Source organism: Callithrix jacchus, chromosome 5 (genome assembly GCF_049354715.1).
Source record: "Callithrix jacchus isolate 240 chromosome 5, calJac240_pri, whole genome shotgun sequence".
NCBI classification, from domain to species: Eukaryota; Metazoa; Chordata; class Mammalia; order Primates; family Cebidae; genus Callithrix; species Callithrix jacchus.
The window spans coordinates 33,507,127-33,532,196 of NC_133506.1; the positions used below are offsets into that span (position 1 = coordinate 33,507,127).

Genomic DNA, 25,070 nt, shown 5'->3' on the forward strand with positions numbered 1-25,070 from the left:
GATTGGGACCAACACCAGTATCTGATAATCTTGTCACTGCCTCTACTGCTACCACCTGGTACAGGTCTCTAGCGTCTTCACTTGATTTATTGCTGTTGCCTCCCAGCTGGGCTGCTTCGTTGTCTCACTGCTCAGCCATCATTCTGTTCTCAACATAGTAACCAGAGTGTCCTCTTCAGTAGAAGTCAGATCATGTCTCCCACTCCGCAGAACACCCCCATGGCTCCCCCCATCACCTACAGTAAAGCCAGAGTCTTTTTTTTTTTTTTGAGATAGGATCTCATTCTGTCACCCAGGCTGGAGTACAGTGGCATGATCATAGCTCATTGTAACCTCAAACTCCTAGGCTCAAGCAATCCTCCCATCCCGGCCTCCCAAAACACTGGGATTGCAGGTGTGACCCCCCTGCCTGGCCTTAAAGTCAGAGTCTTTCGTTGGCCTCTGTTACCTCAGAGACTTTTACCATTTTCCCCTCACTCACTGCTCAAGTCATATGGGCTCCTTGCCAGTCACTCTTTCCTTTTAGGGCCTTTGTACTTGCTGTCCCCTCTGCCTGAAATGGTCCTCCCCAGATAGTTACATGGCTCGTTCTCATTTTCTTAGTCGTTTATTTATGTATCACCTCAGCAAAGCTTACCCTGACAACTTTTTTCAAAATGTTGATCGCCCTCCCCTTCTAATGCCCCACTCTTTCTCCTCTGCCTTGTTTTTCTCTGTAGTTCTTATCTTTCGCTGATAAATAAGCATAATGTTGTGCATTGACTCTCTTCCTACCTGATAATATAAACTTGAGGGCAGAGAGTTTTTGTCCTTTTTGTTCTCTGCTGTTTCTGAGAGGCTAGGTAAAAGAACTTAGATTTGTTAAACTAATTGGAAAGTTTCGAGCAGAGGATTGGGGGGCATAAAACCTGTTTGGGGTGTGCTTAGGAGGAGAGCAGGTGGTTACACTTCTCTCAAAAGAGCTACAAGAGGGAGCAGGGAAATGGGTCAATAGTGGGAGAGCGATGTGTGGTTGGAATACATAGCAGGTTTGTGTGCTAGTAGCGTTCTTCAGGAAGGGAAGAGAGAATTTGCTGAGGTAGGGAAGACATGGGACAGTGCAGAAGTTTAGTCATTGAGGAAACAAGAGGGCATGAGATGCTGGTGCGCGCATGGAGAACTGGCTGAAAGAGGCGCACAGCCACTCACTGATGGGTGAAGGAGAGCGTGAGGACAGCCATGGGTAGGTCCCCTGGAGCGAGCATCTGGCTTCTGCGTTTTGACTGCATATTTTGTGTGACTCATTACACTATAATAAGTTACTTTTGTGGGTTGTAATTATTTGTGTAAATGAATTATTTCCTTTGTATAAGTTCTTAAGGCTGCGAATTGATTTTTTTAATCTTAAAAATTAGTATTTTCTTCACCATTTTTTGCCCTAGGTACCTAAACATCTTAGTGAATTAACGATTTTTTAAAAATGATCAATCAAGCAATAACAAAACTAAAACCAACCTCACCACCCCAGTAGCTTGCTCATGGACTGAGCCACTGAGCTAGGAGAAGTTTGACCTTTGTCCTCTGTGACTGAGATTGTCTCTTTCCTTTGTGCTCCATTCTGTTCACTTCTTCCCTTTCACCAAGGACTTTCTTGTGTTTCCCATCCCTGTGGAGGGTAGAAGTGCCTGATCTTTGGCATCACACCCAATCTGGAATCCTTCAGCAGTTCCTCTCCCAATATTCACAGTAAGCAGGTATCTAAAAGCCAGACGGCTGTTTGCCAGAGATACTGTGTTGGGAGTTCTTAAAACCTAGTTCCTCAGGAGAATGTGAACTCTCACCTCTGACATCCTGTATCCATAGGGAGTGTCACAGAACTATCCCCTGGAAATGCTGCACTCTGTGGTGCTCTTTGTTTCAAAGCACCAACCTGCTCTTTCGAGCCATTCAGGCCTTTTAAAAATGAGGTATACGTATTTAAAATTCTAATTTCACCACCACCGCCACGTAATTAATTCTATCAGTTCTTTGTTCATCACTTCTTCCCAAAATACCCTTTCTTATACTTCTCAGTTCCTCCGACCCTCAAAGGATGAGTTCCAACCCAGTAATTGGGTATGAAATCAGTCTAGTAGGTAATGACCAACAGTTTTTAAAAAACTGAATAGAAGATAGAGCACGCATAGTAAGAAGAGGTATTGTTTTATGAAGCTGGTTTCTTTTATTTTTCTATGTGTTTACGTAAGTGTATTTCTGCTGTGGGTCATGTTCAGAAACATTTGAAAACCTCTTTATCAGGCTTACATTTTGTTGAATGCAGGAAGAAGTTCATCCCTGTTTATCCCCAGGTCCAAGCTTACATAGTTTAAGAGATAGAGTACTATAGATCATTTTAGAAATCTGGCTTCGAGTCCCAACGTCTCAGCTCACTGCATATCAAAACCTGTCATGTATTTTATTTTATTTTTTTTGGATCTTAGTTCCCACATCAAAGAAATAAGTACATGCTATTTTTTATTCCAGTGGAATGTAAAAAGACTGCTTAATGAAATACAGTCGTCCCTCCATGTCCATGGGGGATTGGTTCCAAGACCTTCTGAGGATACCAAAATCCAAGGTTGCCCAAGGCCCTTAAATGAAATGGTGTGGAATTTGTCTATGACCTATGAACGTCTTCCCTTACACTTTAAATAATCTCTAGATCACTTACAGCTAATGTAGTGTAAATGCTATGTAAATAGTTCTTATTCTGTATTTTCTAAATTGTGGGGTTTTTTATTGTTATTTTTATTTGTGGGTTGTTTGGTCTGAGTATTTTCCATTCATGATTGATTGAATCCACAGATGCAGAACCCACAGATACAGGGGACCAACTGTAATATAAATGAAAGCACTTGAAATTCTCAGAGGCAAGGAACGATTCTTTTCATGGATGACCTTCAGTATCTCTTTCTGCTTGTTTTATCTGGAGAGCTTTTGCAGGAACAGGCATTTAGAAAGCCCTTGCAGAGCCCCCGCTCCTGGTAAAACTTACTTGCTTCAGGTAATTGAGGAGTGTCCTGTCTTGTTGACAGAGTGAATGCCTTTGGATTTCTTGGTCAATCAACCCATTGTTTGTCCACAGGTTCTGGCTTATGCTCAGACTCTGTATATTGGGAGAGAAACCATTAACATCCCCCAGAAATGTTTGTAATCGTACCTATGTGATTTGTATATTTTCTCTTTTTTTGGTCTCATTTGTACTTAGACAAAGAGGCAGCTGAACGTCTTTCGAAAACAGTAGATGAAGCATGTCTGTTACTAGCAGAATATAACGGGCGCCTGGCGGCAGAACTAGAGGACCGTCGCCAGCTGGCTCGGATGTTGGTGGAGTATACCCAGAATCAGAAAGATGTTTTGTCAGAGAAGGAGAAAAAGCTGGAGGTGAGTGCATTGAAAGGCAGACCCAGACTGCCCAAGTTTCCCTTCCTGTGGCCCACAATAGGAGGTTTTTATTATGCTTTGATTAACTACATTTTTATCATTGAAAAATTTATGATATGAATTCTGCATATCCATCAGATGCTGTAATTACTTGAACCAAGTTAAAAATTGAAGTCATGTTTTTATATGTCCAGGACAGAACAAATTAGACTCTAGGAAACAAACAGTGAACTCTTAATCACAGCCTTAGGAGCATAATACTGCTTTAGTTGCCAGGCTCAGTGGCTCACACCTGTAATCCCAGCATTTATGGGAGGCCGAGGTAGGTGGATCACGAGGTCAAGAGATCGAGACCATCCTGACCAACATGGTGAAACTCCGTCTCTACTAAAAAATACAAAAGTTAGCCAGGCGTGGTGGTGCACACTTGTAGTCCCAGCTACTCAGGAGGCTGAGGTAGAAGAATCACTTGAATCAGGAGGCAGAGGTTGCAGTGAGCCGAGATTGCGCCACTGTGCTCCAGCCTGGTGTCAGAGCAAGACTCCATCTCAAAAAAAGATTGCTTTAATTTTAACTCATGTTTAAAAAAAATTCTAAATTGAGGTACAAAAAGAAGAGCAGATCAGTGAAAACCAAAGAATATGCTTGGTAGTATTTGGGAAGTGTTAAAAAGCTTTTCTTCTACGTCATTTGGAGGTTTATCTCTGACTTGTATCCCTGCTGAGGCCAAGAAGTTGTCTGCCTCCATGATCTCTCTGTAGTCAGTTCTTAAATTTCACAGTAGTATTCATGTAGCCCCCAGTTCTCAAACTGTTGAGAACGAACTCATTTCTACCCTGGGTTGAGGACAGTCTGAGTGACCTTGGGGAGGGAGTTCAGAAACATTTCCTCACCATGTTTGGCTTTGTAATTAAGTACCTGGTGGCTCACCCTCGTGCTTGGTCCTGTGGGGATAACAGAGCCAGCAGTGTGAATGTCCAGGAACTTCTGCTGCCCCAGGCCGCTGCAATTCCTTTTCAGGAATGTCTGCTCTTCTTTTTTTAAGAGATGCGGAAGAGAGTTGGCAGCCAGTGGTTTTGTGAAGGAGGACGCTTCTGAGTTAGAGTGCCAGTCATGTTATGTTTCAAGAAATACTTCTTAAATCCCACTCAGAGTAAATGAAAGACGGAGCCATGTTGCCTCCGTGCTCAGGAAATGTGCTCTGGCACAGAAGGAGATAAGATTGAGCTAACTTAGAGGCTGAGATCATCATATTTGCCTTTCCACACAGTCGTCTGAGTTGGGAGGGGAAATGAGTAGTAGGCACTTTTTACCATAGCCTTACCTGCAATGATTATGGGAACTGTGATGGGTAGTGGTAGCAGGAGCTTCATATTCGTAGCCTGCTTGAATATGGAAGATGGGAAGGGCTGTAAAAATACTATGGCTTAGATTTAGACATCGGCACTGACCGGAGATCCTAAAGGGAGTTTCACGGCAGTACCAGACGGTCATTTATCTGAAATGCTCATCTTTCACTGAGGAAGCATTTTCAGCACTGTGCCCCGGGACTAATAAGAGAGTGTAATTAATGATTCTGGTTGTAAGTCACCATGCCATCTGTTGAACTGCCCCTTGGCGACACATTAAGGGCTTTCTCTGATCTGTCAGACATTGATTATCACGAGCAGCTGTTGTTGGGTGGAACGTGGCAAGCAACCATAGAGGACAGTGTCTTTGAGACCGGGTTGGTAGAACTGGTTAACTCTTTGTTCTGTTTTCCCTCCCCACAGTTGCACTCTCCTCTGTGTATTGTTGGGGAATCATTCTGGTTTCTATAGAACCAGTGGTTTCCTGGACGCTACGAGAGGGCATTAAGGTGGAGAAACAGATTAGAGATTTGGATCTCTTCAGTAACTTTCCAGTCTGCATTGCTCTGCCCAGTTCATTCAGTGGAATGGTGTTGGCATTCCATTGCTGAAGAAGCGGAACAGAAAGCCTCCCCCACTGGAACCAAAGTACAGAGCCTGAACTGAAGGTTTTTACCTCAAACCAGGCCTCCCAGGCACGTGAGCGGAACCATTGATTGTAAAAATAGAGCCAAACTTGCTGCATTTAAGAAAGCAAATGACTAGATACAATATAAGGTTTTGTTGTATTTCGTTTTGAGATGGAGTCTTGCTCTGTTGGAGTGCGGTGGTGTGACCTCAGATCACTGTAACCTCTACCTCCCAGGCTAAAGCGATCCCCCTATCTCAGCCTCCCAAGTAGCTGGGATTCCACGCATGTACCACCATGTCCAGCTAATTTTTTTATTTTTAGTAGAGACGGGATTTCACCATACTGGCCAGGCTGGTCTTGAACTCCTGGCCTCAAGTTATCTTCCTGCCTTGCAGTATAAGATTTGAGAGATGGTTTTAGTTCTTTTCTTTATCCATGCTTGCTAAAAATACAGGCAATCTGCTCTCCTGAACCTAAGATTTTTCTCTCACATTCTGTAATAGACTGGTCCTGTTCCATCACATCCCTGTGGTGGTGGCACAACTTGATAAATATGTGCCACTTGAAAGATGCGTAAATACTATGCGTTCCTTCAAACTGTCCGAAAGTCTCTCTCTGCGTGATGGGGCAGTACATAAAGTACCTGCTTTCTTAACACTCATTTTTGTAACACAGCCAGTCCATTTTAAAACTGCCAAATCAGAATGGTAATTACATCTTTTATTTTGTTAATCCTTTCATTGCCTTCAGTGTATACATACATGGAATTCTCAGAACTCTTTGGAGATGTGGTTATTTGCTTGGGAGTCCATTTTCTTCCCAGAGCTCTAACATACTTAGTTTTCTTTGTCCTTTCCTTCTTAAGTTGATATCTTGCTTTATGTAATAATTATCTTTTTCTCTTTCACTCGGGAATTTTATGTTGGTGGATTTTATGGAAGGAATTTTATGTCAGGATAAGGCATGTGATGATTCAAGAGCCTGGGATGTAGGAGAGGGAATTATAGCTCGAAGGAGGAGACTATGTTTCTTCCCTCAAGGAAATCATATTCTGGCATAAACAGCACAGGCGAACATAAAACCAAACCAACTGACTGTACCTAATGTAGATTAAGGAGGCGTTTGGCAGTTCTGATTGTGGTATAAGGTAGTCCAGACTTCCTCTCAGGCAATAAAACCTTTTTGTAAAAGGAACTAGCGGTTGAAGAAGAGTAGCGTGTTTATAAATCGGAGCAGTTAGACTGGGGCAGGCAGGTATCTGAAAAAACACAAAGCAGATGTGGGAAGGAGGTGCTGGAGACTACCAGTGGGGGCTTAAGGTCTGTGCTGTTGAAGAAGCTACCTCTTCGTTCAGGGAGTCAGCAAAGCCTGTGCCAGCCAGATGTACAAAGATGAACAAGATGCTCTTCTCCCCTCAAAGGGCTTACACTTGAGTTGGGGGAAACAGCAGCAAGCAAGGGGTTAATACAGAATTCAGGAAAGGTTGTCAGTAAGGAAAAATGTCAGTAAGACCTGTTTCTCCATTGAAATGACCAAGAAAAAAATGAAGATGCTAATAATAATTTGATCAGATGCTTATTAGAAATGTGCGAATTATCAAATCATGGGCAGTTTCTGAAACCATAATGCCTTCAGCAGGTCTCCCAGAGTGCTGGACTGTATGCTCTTTGAGTGCTCTCACAGTGCCAGGAACGTATTTGTTCCTCAATAAATATTCTGTAACTGAAATCCATCAATTGATGTAACCTTTTTTTGTAGAGAAAAGGTTTTGTTTTTTTAGGTTGCATTAAAAATGGCTTAACAAACCTGATTTAATGATTGATTGTAAAGAATATGTTAGTACAGAAAGGTAACCATTTTTAGCAATTTCTGTAGGTTTCTCTTTTCTGCTACTTTTCTTTTTTCCTTTAAGTAGAATTATGCTTTGTTTTGAGATAATCATTCATTGTTTTGTTTTGTTTTGTTTTGTTTTGTTTTGCTTTTGACTTTCGCTTCTGGGTGTCATGATTAACTTTGACCTATGATGTTGGCCCTTAAACACCAGGCATGGGTGGAAGGAATGCTGCTGAAAATCTGTTTGTAATGTTTCTGTCATGAAAATGAAAAAACCTAGAAATGGAAAAGAAGACATGTGGAAGGAGGCACAAATAGCAGCCCAAAGGGGAGATTAGGGAGTGTGGAGGGCATAGGAGAAAGCCTATTTGAAAAAGCAAAGGCCAAAGATGCCAGAAAAGCCTTCCAACTTCACTTCCAGAGCAAAGAGAAAGTATGTTTGTGGTTGACAGAGGTGACTCATTACTCCCAGGTGTCTACTGAAAGCTCATAAGACAGTCTGAGTGGGTTGGGCAGAGTTCCTGTCTTGTCAGTTTGAATAAAGCATGGTATGGACATGTTCCATTAGCACGATCAGTGCATGTGGAAAAGTGTCTCTGTGTGTGTGAGAAAAAGCCTATTTGTATAAGTATTAAAGAAAGAAAAAAGGTCAGGAATCTGTAGTTTTACCTTAACTGTTATTTATTTTTCTTTTTGAGACAGACTCTTGCTCTGTTGCCCAGGCTGGAGTGCAGTGGCATTATCTCAGCTCACTGCAACCTCCACCTCCTGGGTTCAAGCAATTCTCCTGCCTCAGCCTCCTGAGTAGCTGGGATTACAGGTGCCTACCACCATGGCTGGCTAATTTCTGTATTTTTAGCAGAGACAGGGTTTCACTGTTCATCATGTTGGCCAGGCTAGTCTTGTAGTCTCCATCTCCTGACTTCAGGTGATCCGCCCGCCTCGTCCTTCCAAAGTGCAGAACCACCACGCCTGGCCTTGAGTTAATTTTTGTTTGTGGTGTGATATGGGAGGGGACCGACTTTGTTCTTTTGCGTGTAGATACCCATTTGTCCCAGCACCATTTGTTGAAGAGGCTACTCTTTCCTCCAACTGAATGCCCAGCACCCTTGTCAAAAATCAGTTGGCCATAGATATATGGGTTTATTTCTGGATTCTCAATTCTATTCTGTTAATCTCTATGTCTATCCTATGCTGATACCACACTGTCTCCATCACTAGTTCTGTGGTGGTAAGTTTTAAAATCAGGAAGTATGAGTCCTCAGAGTTCTTCTTTTTCAATGTTGTTTTGGATATCGGGACCACTTGCAATTCCCTATGAATTTAACAATCGCCTTTTTCATTTCTGCAAAAAAGGTCGTTGAAATTTTATTAGGGAATGCATTGAGTCTATAGGTCATTTTGGGGAGTATTGCCATTAACAGTCCTAAGTGTTTCAACTCATGAACAGGGGATGCCTTCCCAGTTATTTAAGTCTTTAATTTCTGCTGCAGAGTTTAAAAAAGCATCCTAGAATGTCATGTACTGATCCGTCTGATATTATAAAGGCCCTGTCTAGGTATCAGCACGACAGATGAAGGGCAGTGGTATCACCTTTCAGTTGTCAGCGTTAACGCCCACCTTTAGAAGATTCGAGTATTTCTGCACTCCGTAAAGTTACCAGGGCACAGTCACAACAGCAGCTTTACAAAGTAAAGTGACACATGGAGGCCTGGATAAATATCTGGATTATTGAACTGGACAGAACCTTAGAGATCATATAATCAGACTTCTGAATTGATGAAGACACTCAGGGAGAGTTAGCTGCAGACCGGGATAGAGTCCAAGGCAGACATCTGGTAACTTCATCAGATTTGTGCTTTTGTTTTGATTTCAGAATTTTGATTCTGCAACTTCAACAGCAGGAAGACATCTTACACAGAAGAGTAGCCAAAGTTTAATCATTTAAACAATTCCCAAGAATCTTGTTGTAGAGAAATGACATTTTATGTAGAATCATAAAATGGTTGCATGAAAGCATTCTAAGTGTGAAAACCTACTCTGCCACCGAGGTTGGGTACCCTCCTCGCTGTACCCATGCTCATGCTCTTGGTCTGATAGGCGGGGAGAAATTGGCTCTTGAACTTAAAGCTACTGCTGTTTCTCCTAAGCTTGGCACCTCCCCCTTTGCTATAGTGACTACTCAGTAGAGCCTCTGACTTCAGACAACACAGCTGGGAAGGGGGAAATGGTTCAGAATTCAACATTGCCTTATGAATCTTCAAATTTATGTTTGTATTGTGCTTCTAACAACTTGAGAAATTCTTTGGCTACAGCTGAGGGGGCGCTAAACCAAAATGATGGCAGATAGTTGTTTTTGGCAGCACCTCCCTGCAGGGTGCAGATGGTTAGAATCTTTTGTTTCAATAATTGGCCAGGCAGTAGGGGGAGATAGAGAGCTCCTTTTTTGTCAACTTTGGAGTAAATTCTGTCTTCCCTGTGATAATCAAAGCCAGTATCTCACTGACCTATTATGGTAAGGACAGATGGGAGCAGGTGATCTAATCGTCATTTTAGGTAAGAGCTGTGGGGTTTATATGAGCAGTTCAGGGTCACAGAGGAAGCCAGTGAGGACCAGTACCTGAATCTTCTGGCTCCTAAGTACAGTGATCATCCACTGGGTTCCCCTGGGAGCTGAGAGGCCCTGCCTAGAGCTGGCCCCCTCCCCTCAAGTCCTCTAAACTCACTGCCCTTCCTTAGCATATGACTTCTCCTCCCTAGGCTGGCAGCTCTGTCAGTACCCAGGTTGTTAGAACAGTTGTTGAAACAGGTCAGTCTGCTGCCAGGTGATTATGGGGCCTTGCGCTCAGTCCTTTCCCACGAAGCAGCTACTCACTGCTTGCTCTCCCTTGCCTTTTCATCCCTACTTTGATATGGGAGCTTTTTTTTTTTTTTAAATGCTGGCTTCCCTCCAGTATGTGAGGACTTTTCTGGAATTGATGCATGAGTTTCTGTGAGTGATTTGGAGTTAGAGGCTGCATATTGGGTCCTTGGATTTCTTTTGTTCATTTTAGTCACTACTGACCTTATTACTCAGGTCTAATTACAGCTGGAGCTTTTATCTGTTTGGTGTGTAGTATGTTTCTTTATTACAATGTGATACGTACGATACTTCTTTCTCACCCCAGGAAAATAATGCCACATTATAAAAATGTAATGTACTTCACATACTTAGTGACCTAAAAACATTGTTTGCCAACATTTGAGACTTTACATTGAAAAACTGACATGTTTCAAAGCTCTCCCAGCAAGAATTCATGCTTTTAGCCTTAGTACCATTTTCATATTTGTAGCCCAACTTCTGTAGGCAGTGTAGCCCCTGCTTTACAGAGCAGTGCCACTGGGTTTCAGCTGGTATATGTAGCACTAATTTTTCATAGTTATGAAATGCATATACATATGAAGTCGAAACAGTACCTGGGCCTCTTGTCACTCCTTGGCTGCCAGAACATTCACTCTGACTCAACTAGTACTCAGGGTTTTTTTTTTTTTTTTTTTTTTTTTTTTTATGATTATAAAAGTTAGAGGACGGTGGCTCATGCCTGTAATCTCAGGACTTTGGGAGGCCGAGGCAGGTGGATCACGAGGTCAAGAGATCGAGACCATCCTGGTCAACATGGTGAAACCCCGTCTCTACTAAAAATACAAAAAATTAGCTGGGCATGGTGGCGCGTGCCTGTAATCCCAGCTACTCGGGAGGCTGAGGCAGGAGAATTGCCTGAACCCAGGAGGCGGAGGTTACGGTGAGCCGAGATTGCGTCATTGCACTCCAGCCAGGGTAACAAGAGCGAAACTCCGGCTAAAAAAAAAAAAGTTAGAGGAAACTTAGCAAATAAGTATAAAGAATAAAATTGGTCTCATTACCCAGAGATAACTATTTTTCTTTTTTGCGTATTTCCTTTTCCTCTTAAACTGAATGGTAATGTGTAGATAGTTTTCTGTCATTTTTTTTAACATGATTATTTCCCAATAGAAATAAAAACTTTATAAACATTGTAAATGATTGCTTGAATACCTGTGGTTGGTTAGTCAGTGATGATTGATATTGAGCGCTTATACGTTTCTCTCTATCTCTGTCTCTTAGCTTTAGGCTTTCAGTATTTGCATTATTTTCTTCCTGTAGATTTCTAGAAGTAGTTCTATGTGTCTGTGCAGATGTCAGCTTCTCTTTTAAGTACACTGAAGGTCATATACATTTCATGGTCTCTGCCACCAGAATGCATTCCTGCTGTAGGAGTTCTTGCCTTTTCCAAAGCATCTTAACCAGTCTAGGACTTCATTGAACTTATTTTGTATAAATCTCTCCACAAGTTAAGGATTAATCTTTTGTTTTATGAAGGAGTAAACATAGAATAGTTTAATTAGACTAATGGAGCTCTCTTCTGGCTTTTAAATGATCCTGTTTACATTCGAGACAGCTGTGTGAGAATAACACATACTTCTTATTATAACATGGACTTGAGTGAGCATAATTTTGAGAGCAAGGTTCAGATTGCAGAAATTTGAGCTGCCTATTTGACCGAGTGGGTGCATGTTATTTTGAGCAAGGTTCTATTTTGGTCTTTATGAGTGCTCCTACTAAGGTGGGCCTTCTACTTCCACTTCAAATTGGGATTTTGAAGAAAGTTAAAATTGGATTGTGGCATACTTTGCAATCTTGGAAGTTCTGTCTCTAAAGTGTTAGACTTGAAATAAAATCAGAAAGAGTTGTTTTCTGAAATCAGGGCAAAGTATTCTGATTATAATCAGGAGTTAAGTGGAACCTTTGCAGAAGAAAGCCATGAGCCCCAAAGATGGCATACTTTATGTGAAGAGGATGGTACCAGCCAGCGCTCATGATGACTGTGCAAGCCTCCTTTGTTTTCTTTCTTATTCGGGTCCTTTATCTTTAAACATCTGTAGGAAGGAGTATTGTCAGCTCTCTTTGCTTAATTCAGCCAGTAGCTACTTTGAGAATTTTAAGCACAATAACTGCAAACTTCAACTCAACAAAAATTTACCAGCCTTTCTGAGGATTCTTGGGGTTCAGACAGTAATTATGAATGAACTCATCCCACTTTTACTCACGACATCCTTTTCTCAATTCTTTCCTTTTGCTCACAGTGTGTCTGTTCTGCAGGGCATAGCCTCAGTAGGAATTGTTCCCTTTAAGGTACCATTTACCCCAATGATGGGGCCGTGATGAAGATCTGCTTTGCATATTCCAAGTTCTTCCTGGCTTTTTCCACTGAAGCCAGTGGTCCTCCCAGCCTTTTATCTTTGATGTGGCTGTTCATGGATAAAGTAACAATTTACCTTCCTGGAGCAAGAGAGTCCAACACCTTAACTGATCTGAGGTTGTTAGTCTTCCCTTGTCACATGGACCTTTAGGGCCAATTTATTTTCCTGTCTACATGAGTATTCTCCAGTAAACTAGCTGAAGGTGTCCTAAGCATGTAGCATGCTTTGTTTCTCCAGTATTTAAAAGAAATAATCACATTCACATGAGCATACCCTCCGTACCACCCTCCCTTTGTAACTACCACCATACTCCACTTCCCTTGCTGCCGCTGCTTCTCAGCCTATTGCGGCTTGGCATGCATGTCTACATTCCACCCAAGTGGCTGTCTTCGGAAGTCCCCACCCCTGACTCCCAGTGGTCTAATCTCAAACCCAAAAGGTATTTCTTAGTCTGTGTCTCTTGGCTCCTTTTCTCCTTTTGGCCCTCTCTGCAGCATTTAATACTACTGTATTACAATGTATTTGCCTTTTCTGGTTTTTGTGTACCACCCTCTGCTGCTGTGTCTGCTTTTTCATCCTTCAATAAGCTTTTTTCCATGCCTGTATTGTAAATGTTCCCATTCCTTTAGCCTTTTCTCATTCTGGACCTTTTTTTTTTTTTTTGGAGACAGAGTCTCACTCTGTCGCCAAAGCTGGAATGTAGTGGCACGATCTTGACTTACTGCAACCTCCACCTCCTGGGTTCAAGCAATTCTCCCGCTTTAGCCTCCTAAGTAGCTGGGACTACCAGTACATGCCACCATGCCCAGCTAATTTTTGTATTTTTAGTAGAAACGGGGTTTCACTATGTTGACCAGGCTAGTCTTGAACTCCTGACCTCAGGAGATCACCCACCTCGGGCTCCCAAAGTGCTGGGATTACAGGCATGAGCCACCGTGCCTGGCCTAGACCTTTCCCTTGAGTGCTTAACACTTAGGCCGACTTCAGTTACCACCTGGGTATCAATGGCCTACCTCTAGATCTCTAGGTCACACCCCTTTCTTGTACTTCAGGCTCATATATCTTATTTCCACAGGCACCTCAAGCATTATGGCCGCAACAGACTGTCTTCTTCCTTCTCACCTCTCCTTTCCTTCTTTTTCCTTGGCTTGGAGAGTGACAGTGCCATCCCTCAAAGTCAGACACTAGACCTCATGCAGTATTTCTCCTGATTTTTTCCAGCTCCCACATCTGTTGCTTTGGCCCCCTTGTCACAGTCTCTCCTTCATTTCCTCTACCATGCCTCTGCCAGGTTGACCTCACCCCACCATCTTCTACAGCTGAGTAGGCACCACACCAGTGTGATTTTTGCTCCCTCTCAATTTTCCGTGACTCTGTCTCCCTTCTCTGTCTTTGTCTCCAGTTCTGTCACCTTAGTCCACTCTCATCATCTCTCCCCTGGATCCTTGCAGTAGCCTCTGCATCTGCTCTTATGATCCATCTGCATCTGCTCTTATGCCCTGTAATCCATTCTTCACATGGTGTGTTCAAAATGTAGCTCTGAGCATGTCATTTTCCTGCTTAAACATTTAAATAGCTTCTCATTATTCCTAGTTCTTAGAATATGGGCCCAGAGGCCAGGTATGGTGGCTCACACCTGTAATCTAAGCACTTTGGGAGGCTGAGGCAGGCAGATCACTTAAGACCAGGAGTTCGAGACCATCCTGAGCAACATAGCAAAACTCTGTCTCTATCAAAAATTTAAAAATGAGCTGGGCATGGTGGCTCATGCCTGTAGGCCCAGCTACATGGGAGGCTGAGGCAGGAGGATCACTTGAGCCCAGGAGGCCAAGGCTACAATGAGCCATGATCATGATTGTGCCGCTGCACCTCAGCCTGGGTGACAGTGCAGGCTGTCAAAAAAAAAAAAGACTATGGGCCCAGCTGCTGACCTGGTCCCCTCCTACTCCCCATGACTTGACCCCTGCTGCCCTCAGCCACATCTCTTGTGTCCCATGGCATTTGTCTGCACTTGGCCTTCTTTGGTCTCAGGCTTTGGATATGCTGTCCCCCCACTCTGCCCAGGACACTCTCCCCTGCCTCACTTTCCATCAGTTATCCTTAGCTAGTTAATTCTCGTTCACCATTTATGTCTCATGTCAAACAGTATTTCCTCAGACCCCACCCCAATCCCCCATCCCCCATATACTCTTAGCTCCCTAGCTTTTTCCTTCAGAGCACCACATAGTTTGTCCATCTGTTCGTGGATTATTACCAGACCATAAAGTGCGGTCTGTATTGTCACTCAGGCATATCCAACCCTCTCCTGATTCTTGGCCCACTGTCCTCATCTTGGGGTGCCAAGTATCGAAGCCACTTGGTTCATCTATAGACATGGTCAGTGTCTGCCTTTGATGGGGACTCCTTCCAGTTTGACGATGTAGCTTGATGGACTTCTCACTAGGCCTGTAGCTTGATGGACTGATTGGACTATGGTACCACCAAATTAAAAAAATTCCGTGATCTTTTTTCTCCAGTGTTACAGGTAGACCTTGAAGGAAAAAGAGGTGCCCTTGATCAAAGATCCTTTCCTTTTCTCATGGCAGCTTCTAGTAAATGTTCTAAATTTTAAGGATATAATCAAATGGTTTGTGGGAAAAAGGATTTTGTTTCCCATTAATAATTCTTTTTCTTCAATTTTGCATGTCTTTTCTTGACATATTATAAATCAGGAAGATTAAGTATCACTCATAAAATAATAGAACTTGGGAGGGGTGAGTGTTCTTTCCCCGTCAGATCTGTTGATTCACCTGGAACAGTTTAGCAAGTGCCTGGTCTCGCCCAAGCTTCCCCCAGTGCATAGCCATTGTTTTCATTCCCATCGCATGTAAGGTTATCACATGTTGTAGGCATGGGGAAGTGTAGGATTTGACTTGGATTTCCTTTTTTTTTTTCCTTTCCAACTTTTATTTATTTATTGAGGGGGTACATGTGCAGGTTTCTTACATTGGCAAATTGTATGTCACAGGTCTTTGGTGTACAGAAAATTTTGTCATCCAGGTCATTGGCATTGTACCTGATAGGTAGTTTTTCAGTCCTCACCATCCTCCACCCTCAAGTAGTCCTGGGTGTCTATTTTTCCCTTCTTTGTGTCCATGTGTACTCAGTGTTTAGCTCCCAACTTGTGAGAACATGTGGTATTTGATTTGCTTCATCCATGTTGCTGCAGAAAACATGATCTCATTCTTTTTTATGGCTGCATAGTATTCCATGGTATATATCTACCACATTTTCTTTTTCCAGTCTACCATGGATGGCCATCTAGGTTGATTCAGTGTCTTTGCTATTGTGAATTGTGCTGCAGTGGACGTATGCATGCATGTGTCTTTATGGTAGAGTAATTTATATTCCTTTAGTTATATAACCAGTATTTGGATTGCTGAGTTAAATGGTCATTCTGTTTTAAGCTCTTTGAGAAATCTCCAGACTGCTTTCCACAGTAGCTGAACTAATTTACATTCTTACCAGCCCTTTATAAGTGTACCTTTTTCCCTACAGCCTCCCCAGCATCTGTTATTTCTTGACTTTTTTTTTTTTTTTTGAGACTAAGTCTCACTGTGTTGCCCAGGCTGGAGTGCAGTGGTGTGATTTCAGCCCACTACAACCTCTACCTCCCAGGTTCAAGTAACTCTGCTACCTCAGCCTCCTACGTAGCTGAAACTACAGGTGCATGCCACCACACCCAACTTATTTTTGTATTTTTAGTGGAGATGGGGTTTCACTATTTGGCCAGGCTGGTCTTGAACTCCTAACAGGTGATCTGTCCGCCTTGGCCTCCCAAAGTGCTGGGATTATAGGCATGAGCCACCACACCCAGACAATTTATTGACTTTTTAATAGCCATTCAGATTGGTATGAGATGGTATTTCATGGTGGTTTTGATTTGCATTTGTCTAATGATTAGTGATATTAAACTTTTTAAATGTGCTTGTTGGCTGCATATATGTTTTCTTTTGAAAAGTGTCAGTTCAAGTCCTGTGCTCATTTTTAATGGGGTTTTTATTTGCTTATTGACTTAAAGTTCCTCATAGATTCTGGATATTAGGCCTTTGATGGTGGCATAGTTTGCAGATATTTTCTCCCATTCTGTAAGTTGCCTTTTTGCTCAGTTGATAGTTTCTCTTGCTGTGTAAAAGCTCTTTAGTTTAATTAGATTCTAGTTGTCAATTTGTTTTTGTTGCAATTACTTTGGAGTCTTTGTCAGAGTCAATGTCCAGCATGGTATGTCCTAGGTTTTCTCCTAGGGTAGATTTTACATTAAGTCTTTAATCCACTTTGAGTTGGTTTTTATATATGATAACAGGAAGGGGTCCAGTTTTAATCTTCTGCATATGGATAGCCAGCTATCCCAGCACCATTGATTGAATAGGGAATCCTTTCCCCATTGCTTATCATCAGTTTTGTCAAAGATCAGATGCTTGTAGGTGTGCAGCTTTATTTCTGAGTTCTCTACCCTGTTCCATTAGTCTTTGTATCTGTTTTTGTACCATGTACATGCTGTTTTAGCCTTATAGTATAGATTGAAGTTGGGTAATGTGATGGCTCAGGTTTTGTTCTTTTTAGTTAGGATTACTCTGGCTATTTGGGCTTTTTTTTAGCTCCAAATCAATTTTAGAATAGTTTTTTCTCTTTGTTTTGTTTTTGTTTTTGTTAGTAGATGTTGTACATCCAAGAATAGGTTTTTTTCCCTAATTTTGTGAAGAATATCATTGGCAATTTGATAGGAATGGTAGCATTCAATCTGTAAATTGCTTTGGGTAGATGGCCATTTTAACAATATTGATTTTTTCCTATCCATGAGCATAGAATGTTTTTCCATTTGTTTATGTTATCTCTGACTTCTTTGAGCAGTGTTTTGTGATTCTTGTTATAGAGATCTTTCAGTTCCCTGATTAGCTGTTTTTTTTTTTTTTTTTTTTTTTTTTTTTTTTTTTGCAGTTGTTGTGAATGGAATTGTGTTCTTGATTGGGCTATCAGCTTGGACATTGTTGGTATATAGAAATGCTACCTATTTTTATATATTGATTTTGTATCCTGAAGTTTTGCTGAAGTTACTTATCAGAACCAGGAGTCTTTGGGAAGATACAGGGTTTTCTAGCTATGGAATCATATCATCTGCGAAGAGAGATAGTTTGACTTCCTCTTTTCCTATTTGGATGCCTTTTATTTCTTTCTCTTTCTTAATTGCTCTGGCTAGGACTTCCAGTACTATGTTGAATGGGAGTTGCAAGAGTGGGCATCCTTGTCTTATTCTGGTTCTCCAGGGAAATGCTTCCAGCGTTTGCCTTTTGGGTATGATGTTGGCTCTGGGTTTGTCTAGATTGCTCTTATTTTGAGATATGTGCCTTCAATGCTTAGTTTGTTGAGGGCACTTAACGTGATGAAGGGATGTTGAATTGTATCAAAAGGGGGAAGGAGCACCACCAAATCCAAGATGGTGGCCAGCAGGAGGCTGATGAAGGAGCTTGAAGAAATCCACAAATGTGGAATGAAAAACTTCCGTAATATCCAGGTTGATGAAGCTAACTTATTGACTTGGCAAGGGCTTATTGTTCCTGACAACCCTTCATATGATAAGGGGGCCTTCAGAATCAAAATCAACTTTCCAGCAGAGTACCCATTCAAACCACCGAAGATCACATTTAAAACAAAGATCTATCACCCGAACATCGATGAAAAGGGGCAGGTCTGTCTCCCAGTAATTAGTGCTGAAAACTGGAAGCCAGCAACCAAAACTCACCAAGTAATCCAGTCCCTCATAGCACTGGTGAATGACCCCCAGCCTGAGCACCCACTTCGGGCTGACCTAGCTGAAGAATACTCTAAGGACCGTAAAAAATTCTGTAAGAATGCTGAAGAGTTTACAAAGAAATATGGGGAAAAGCGACCTGTGGACTAAAATCTGCCACGATTGGTTCCAGCAGGTGTGAGCAGAGACCCCGTGCAATGCATTCAGACACCCCGCAAAGTAGGACTCTGGAAATTGACACCTGCGACTGCCTGGCGTTCGCTTGTGGCAGTTACTAACTTTCTACAGTTTTCTTAATCAAAAGTGGTCTAGGTAACCTGTAAAGAAAGGATTAAAAATTAAAGATGTTCTAGTTCTGCAAAAAAATTAATAAATGAATTGTATCAAAAGCCTTTTCTGCATCTGTTGAAACTTGAAATGATGATAGGGTTTTTGTTTTTAGTTCTGTTTATGTGATGGATCACATTTGTTGCTTTGCATATGTTGAACCAACCTTGATTCCAGGAATAAAGCCTACTTGATCATGGTAGATTAGCTTTTTGATGTACTGCTGGATTTGGTTTGCTAGTATTTCATTGATTTTTGTGTCTGTGTTCATCAGGGAGATTGGCCTTAAGTTTTCTTTCTTGATTGTGTCTTTGCCAGGTTTTGGTAGTTAGGGAGGAGTCCTTCCTTCTTGATTTTTTGGGAATACTTTCATTAGTAGAATTGGTGATACCAGGATTTCTTTATATGTCTGGTGGATTTTGACTGTGAATCCATTTGGTCTAGTGCTTTTTTTGGTTGGTAGGCTTTTAAATTGGGTTTTAATTTCTTTCTTTTTTTTTTTTTTTATTTTACAATTTATATAACTTTTACCTCTTTTTTTTTTTTTTTTGAGACGGAGTTTCGCTCTTGTTACCCAGGCTGGAGTGCAATGGCACAATCTTGGCTCACCGCAACCTCCGCCTCCCGGGTTCAGGCAATTCTCCTACCTCAGCCTCCTGAGTAGCTGGGATTACAGGCACGCGCCACCATGCCCAGCTAATTTTTTGTGTGTGTGTTTTTAGTAGAGACGGGGGTTTCACCATATTGACCAGGATGGTCTCGATCTCTTGACCTCATGATCCACCTGCCTTGGTCTCCCAAAGTGCTGGGATTACAGGCGTGAGCCACTGCACCCGGCCGTTTTAATTTCTTTCTGATTCAATTTTGGGAGATTTTGTGTTTTTAGGAATTTATCTATGTCTTCTAGGTTTTCTAGTTTTTTTGTGTATAAAGGTTGAACTTGTGTTTTCTGACTTCTGCCACAGCCATCTCCCTCCAGTAGAAAAGATGTGATGTACTCCCAGTCATTTGAAGGAGCTAGGAAGCATTACCTTCTTGTTTGTTACTGGAAAGGAATTGAATTTTTTTATTGCTTATTGAGAGAGCTGTATTCCAATATACTACAGTAACCTACAGACTGTCTTAACCAGGGCAGACCTGCCAGCACTTAAAATAACCATTGCTTAAAAGAATTTGATGCGATACAACCAAGTACACAAGCATACACACAAAAAATAAATTTTTTGTGTGTTTGTCTTTTTCCTTTCTACACTTTGTTTCTCAGTTGTCCCTCAGGAATGCTTGACTCTACCAGTATTGGCTTGAAATGAGATGTCTATACCTCTGATATTTGTCTACACAAAAATCAATAACCTGGCTTTCCATTAAAATAGTCCTTAAAGAAGCTAGTTTATGGGGTCTTTGTTACTTGTATAAAGCATACATTTTTGATGGTTTACTTTTAGAAAAAAAATAAATAGTTTGTCTTAAATTCTAGTATTTTGGTTTTACTGGTTTTATGTAATGAGGGACCCCATTCCATAAATGTAAGGATTTTTGAAGAATCGAGGTTCATTTTTGAATATGTATCTTTTTAAAGCATTTTATGAACAGCTGTTAAATTGAAAATATTTAGCTTTATAATTATATTAAGCCTTGAAAAATGCCCAGTCCTAATATGTATTTTCCTTTTTCAGTTTTGTTTTTATTAGTTTAGTAAATGTAGACACTAACTTTTCCTTCTCTCCTTGCTTCTGCTGTGAGATTGGGGGTTTTTTGTGGCAGTAGAAGCTCCCTTATCATATCACCTTTTGTGTAGAGGTACCTCTGGGGAGAAAGCAGTACCCTGTGAATGCTTTGTGGTACAATTTCAGGTTTAAGAAGCTTGCTTCCATTTACCTTTTCTTGTGAATGGCTGCTCTGCTCCAAGAACATTCCTCCCATTATAGCCATTTTGCCATTTTTCCTTTTGGGAAATACTCGGCGTGTACCTTAATTACGGGGTTTGATGGTGGAGCTGAGAGGCTCTGCGTATTGGGATTGGAACCACAATTTCTTCTCTTCCTTGTATCTTCCCAGCATCTTAGCAGCTCCTGCCATGCTATGACACCGCAGAATATATCATTTCAAAATGTTACAGCTGCCACTAGGTCATAGGGGAGCGTGGAGCTGGCTGGGGGAGAGGTGCAGGTCAGTGATTGGGTTTTTGTTCTCGCATTGGATCTTTGAAGAAAATGTAAAAACAGCACTCTTATTTTCTATCCAAATATTCATTTACTGTATTTTCCAAAAACATAAATAAATGAATCAGTGAATGAAATTGTGGTTTAAGAATTTGTGATTGGCCGGGCACGGTGCCTCATGCCTATAATCACAGCACTTTGAGAGGCCAAGGCAAGCAGATCATGAGGTCAAAAGATCAAGACCGTCGTGGCCAACATGGTGAAACGCCATCTCTATTAAAAATGCAAAAATTAACTGGGCTTAGTAGTGCGTGCCGTAATCACAGCTACTCAGGAGGCTGAGGCAGGAGAATCACTTGATTGAACACGGGAATCAAGGTAGTGCCACTACACTCCAGCCTGGCCACAGAGCAAGCCTCCATATCAAAAAAAAAAAAAACTGTGATTTTCAAGTATAGGTTGTATGGCCTTAGTAGCAAGGACGAGGCGGCTTGGCAGGTGTGTTAAATATTGGTGGGGTGTGGGTCAGCTTCCCGTTTTGACTTGGCTCTCCCAGCCTTCATACTATGAAGCATACCTTTGACTTAAATACCTTTTGGCAGGTCACCTTTAAAACAGGGGTCTTCATAAACGGCTTCATGCGCAATAACCCTTTATGACTCCTAATTGGGGGTAGCCAAGCAGTGGGTGATTTCGATATACCATATGTCCTGTGGCACAACAGGGCAAGATAATGGGGATTTCTAGGAGTCCTCTACTGGAAATCTTAATCAAGTCAAGCCCTTGCCCATGGCATTATTTTTAGCATATTTTTTTCATATGTAAGTGTTTCTTAGCAAGAAGAACAATGTTTACATTTTGATTATTGTTTCTTACGTGTGTTGCTGGAAGAAACACTCATCATTTTGTTTGATTTAAAAATGAAATTCTTATAGAAAGATCTTTGCAGTGCCAGCCCCTGCCATTCTAGCCCTCTTATCCCAGAGCTCGTCTGCAGTGTGTCAGGTCCGGCTTACTCTTCTAACCAAAAAAGGCAAAGAATGTGTAAGCCCTGCTCCCTTTAGTGAATTGTCTGGGTGCTCCATGATGGGTGGAGTTCATGGTGTCAGCTGGATCCACAGGAAGCAGGAGAATGTTATAGACACATTTTCTCCTGCAATTTTAGACAGTCTGTGAGGCAAGATTGCAAACTTTGCCAAGAGCATAAATCCTAGGCTTTATCTCAGAACTACACATTGGGCCTTACCCTTTACATTGTAAACACTTCTTGGCAGTCAAATAAACCGAGGCAGTTTCTGGAAAGTGCTTGCCACCTCCTCCACACCCACTCCTTGAGGATCCTGAGACAGGTTTGCTGAAGCAAGTCAGATATGACTGTCCCTATTCAGGGTTCCCCACGGCTCTTCTGGTCTGGGCAGGGTTGCCGCAATAGGTACTTGCAGCTAAATGGAAGCCCCACCTCAGCCCCCCACCTCTCAGTATAAATTATGCATGCAGTGGAGAGGACTATCAACCGGACTGCCTGGGCTTGCCTTGTCTTCCCTTGCTTAAGATTGGTCGTGGAGGAAAGGCACCCTCTGAACATGAGAGCCTGGTGCACTGTGGTTGAGAAGAGTGCACTGGTGCGGAGAAGAGACTGATGGGCAAGAACACTGCAGCAGGGTCATCCTGCAGCTGTAAATGGCATAGGACAGGAGCTCTCGAATTCCATTTCTAGGCGGGGGAGCGTGGGTTTTGGATGAAATGCTTAGTCCTGTGTTACATACAACAATGAAGTGTCTGAAACAAGGAGCATGTGACCACCTGGGCACATCATTTTTCTACCTGAGTGGCACTTGGTATACTAAAGAGATTGTGGGATGCAGCACACTTAAACAAGGTGGAAGAATCTGAGTGGGTCTCATCACGTTGGAGTTGGTTTTTGTGGGATTTCTTCTGAGAGCGGGAGTGGCTGAGAAGCCCTGTGGCAGCAGAGCTCGTGAACTGCTCTTGTGTGAGAAGGCAGGCTGGTAAGTTGAGACATGAGATTCTTGGATCTTCCTAAGATCTTTCTCCTTCATCTATCCAGACCTCAAGAGAATAACCTGGAAAGGCAGCTAGTGAGGGTCTGCAAGATGCAACTGAGAGAACTTAAGAACCAGAAAATTGGGAGGCAGGTAAAGGCCAGAGTTGTATTTGGGGGAATTTTGTTTGGAGTCACTCTTTTTTTGGAGACAGGGTCTCACTCTCACCCAGGCTGGATTGCACTGGTGTGATCTCAGCTCACTGAAGCCTCCACCTCCTGGGGTTAAGCAATCCTCCCAGCTCAGCCTCCCGAGTAGCTGGAACTATAGGTGCGAGCCACCACGCTTGGCTAATTTTGCATTTTTTGTAGAGATGGGGTTTTGCCATGTTTCCCATACAGGTCTTGAAGTACTGGGCTCAAATGCCTGCCTCAGCCTCCAAAAGTGTTGGGATTACAGGCATGAACCACCGTGTCTAGCCTGGAGTCACCATTAATTTTTCTTGTCGGTCCATGGCAAGGTTTACAGATGACTGTTTGGAAAGCCTGAATCTGTTTTTAAAAGCGGGGATGAGGAGTAGGAAATCACAGTAGTTACTACTTGAGTCTATTTAGGGAACTATAAAAATTACTGTAGCCTAAATTTGACCTAATCAGATCTTGCCATTAATTCTAGCCTGCTTGCCTCTCTTCAGAAAAGTAATCTGGGTCATTTGACTGCCCCAGCTAAGCAGATACATGTTTTAACAGTTTTAAAGGTGGTTGCTACCTGTATTTGGCTATTCAGAGTACATATCCAGGCATCCTTACTGATATATTTAAACCTCTTAGCCTACAGGTCTTTTTTTTTTTTTTTTAACTGGTCTCAGTGTTTCATGTTTTTTATTTTTTGTGGAGACAGGGTCTCACTGTATTTCCCAGGCTGGTCTCGAATTCCTGGCCTCAAGCAGTCCATCTGCCTCAGCTCCTGAAAGCACTGGGATTAAAGGCATGAGCCACCATGCCCAGGCCAGCCTTAATGTTTATTGATCCTTTTCAGTGACAGTCTCATTCTCACTCTTTATTTCTCTAGTGATGCCTTCCGCCTACACCTGCTCTCACAATAGGCATCCCTGTGAGAAGAGTCACTCAGTGGCAGGAAGAGCTTTGGGCAGGATCCGTCCACTTTCATAGTGGCCTGAAGGCCTGAAGACAAAGCTTTCAAGTGGAACACATTTCTTTTTAGTTAAATGAGTTTCTTTGATAATGTCCAGAATATAATATCAGCCTAAGCATAATGGAATCCCCCATCCCCCACCCCAACCCCCGTTCCAAACAGACATAGCTGTTTTTGTTTTTTGACACAATCTTGCTCTGTCACCTAGGCTGGAGTGCAATGGCATGATCTCAGCTCATTGCAGCCTCTGCCTCCTGGGTTTAAGCAGTTCTCTCTCTCTTAGCCTCCTGAGTAGCTGAGATTACAGGCCTGCACCACCATGCCCAGCTAATTCTTGTATTTTTTTAAGTAGACACAGAGTTTTGCCATGTTGGCCAGGCTGGTCTTGAACTCCTGACCCTTGGGGATCCACCTGCCTCAGCCTCCCAGAGTGCTGAGATTAACAGAGGTGAGCCACCACATATGGCTACAACTGGGATTTTTAAGAAATAGCCTAGCAGAGAGTTGAACTTAAGGTGGTGTCTAATTAGATCAAAGTGCATTCCATTTTAACCTCAGTGAATGGAATGGAACTTAACTTGCCAGGATGGTCTGATGATAACCCAAGAGTAAGGATCCTTGGATTCTGATCCCAGCTCAGCTGCTAGAGATTCGGTGGTTTTCGAACGTTCTTGAGGGGCTCCCTAGTTGCCAAGAGTGGATGGCTCCGAGTGGAGGTGGCTTTGTCAGCTTGGATCAGGGCATTCAAGCAGGGGGCAGGAATCCCTGTTCTGTAGTTGTTTTGCTATTTTACCCTTTTTGTACCTACCATTCAGGAGAAGTTTATTAGATGAATCCATGTTCAGACATAGAGAATTAGTCATCTTCATCCATTATATTAATTTCCCTTGAAGTATATACAGCCAAGAAGAAAAGTACAGTGGGAGAAAGGGGAATCCAATCCTCAGATTTGAAAATAGTTTTCAGTTTCAGGAACGTGAAAGGTGACCAGTAACCAGAGTCTGAGTCTCAGGAAGGTTAGTTCATGTGGTGTGCTCACCTGATGTGATGCTTTAGATACTGTTCTTTCACTCGGCACATGTGCCAGGTGCCTTCTATTTGCTGGACACTGCGGAGGCTGGTGGATGGTGGGGGAAGCAGATGGGTCTGGTCCTGGCCTCC

The 25,070-nt window shown here is 42.3% G+C and overlaps 1 protein-coding gene and 1 pseudogene across 5 annotated transcripts in view; both read left to right on the plus strand.

Annotated features, from left to right (window-relative positions):
- RPRD1B (regulation of nuclear pre-mRNA domain containing 1B) overlaps positions 1–25,070 on the plus strand; it is a 58,284-nt gene that overhangs the window by 28,186 nt on the left and 5,028 nt on the right. For 2 of the 4 annotated variants that reach the window (XM_002747549.5, XM_035298582.3), the window contains one exon: positions 3,227–3,402. The exons of 1 other annotated variant lie outside the window; for it this stretch is intronic. In XM_002747549.5, the coding sequence (XP_002747595.1) occupies positions 3,227–3,402 (176 nt within the window). Of the gene's footprint in view, positions 1–3,226; positions 3,403–5,174; positions 7,191–25,070 lie in introns of those variants that run through there. One more of the 4 variants, XM_035298580.3, reaches the window with a different exon arrangement.
- On the plus strand, positions 17,921–21,042 carry LOC128932040 (ubiquitin-conjugating enzyme E2 L3 pseudogene; annotated as a pseudogene). The gene has a single exon (XR_013535155.1). The product of XR_013535155.1 is annotated as a ubiquitin-conjugating enzyme E2 L3 pseudogene (transcript).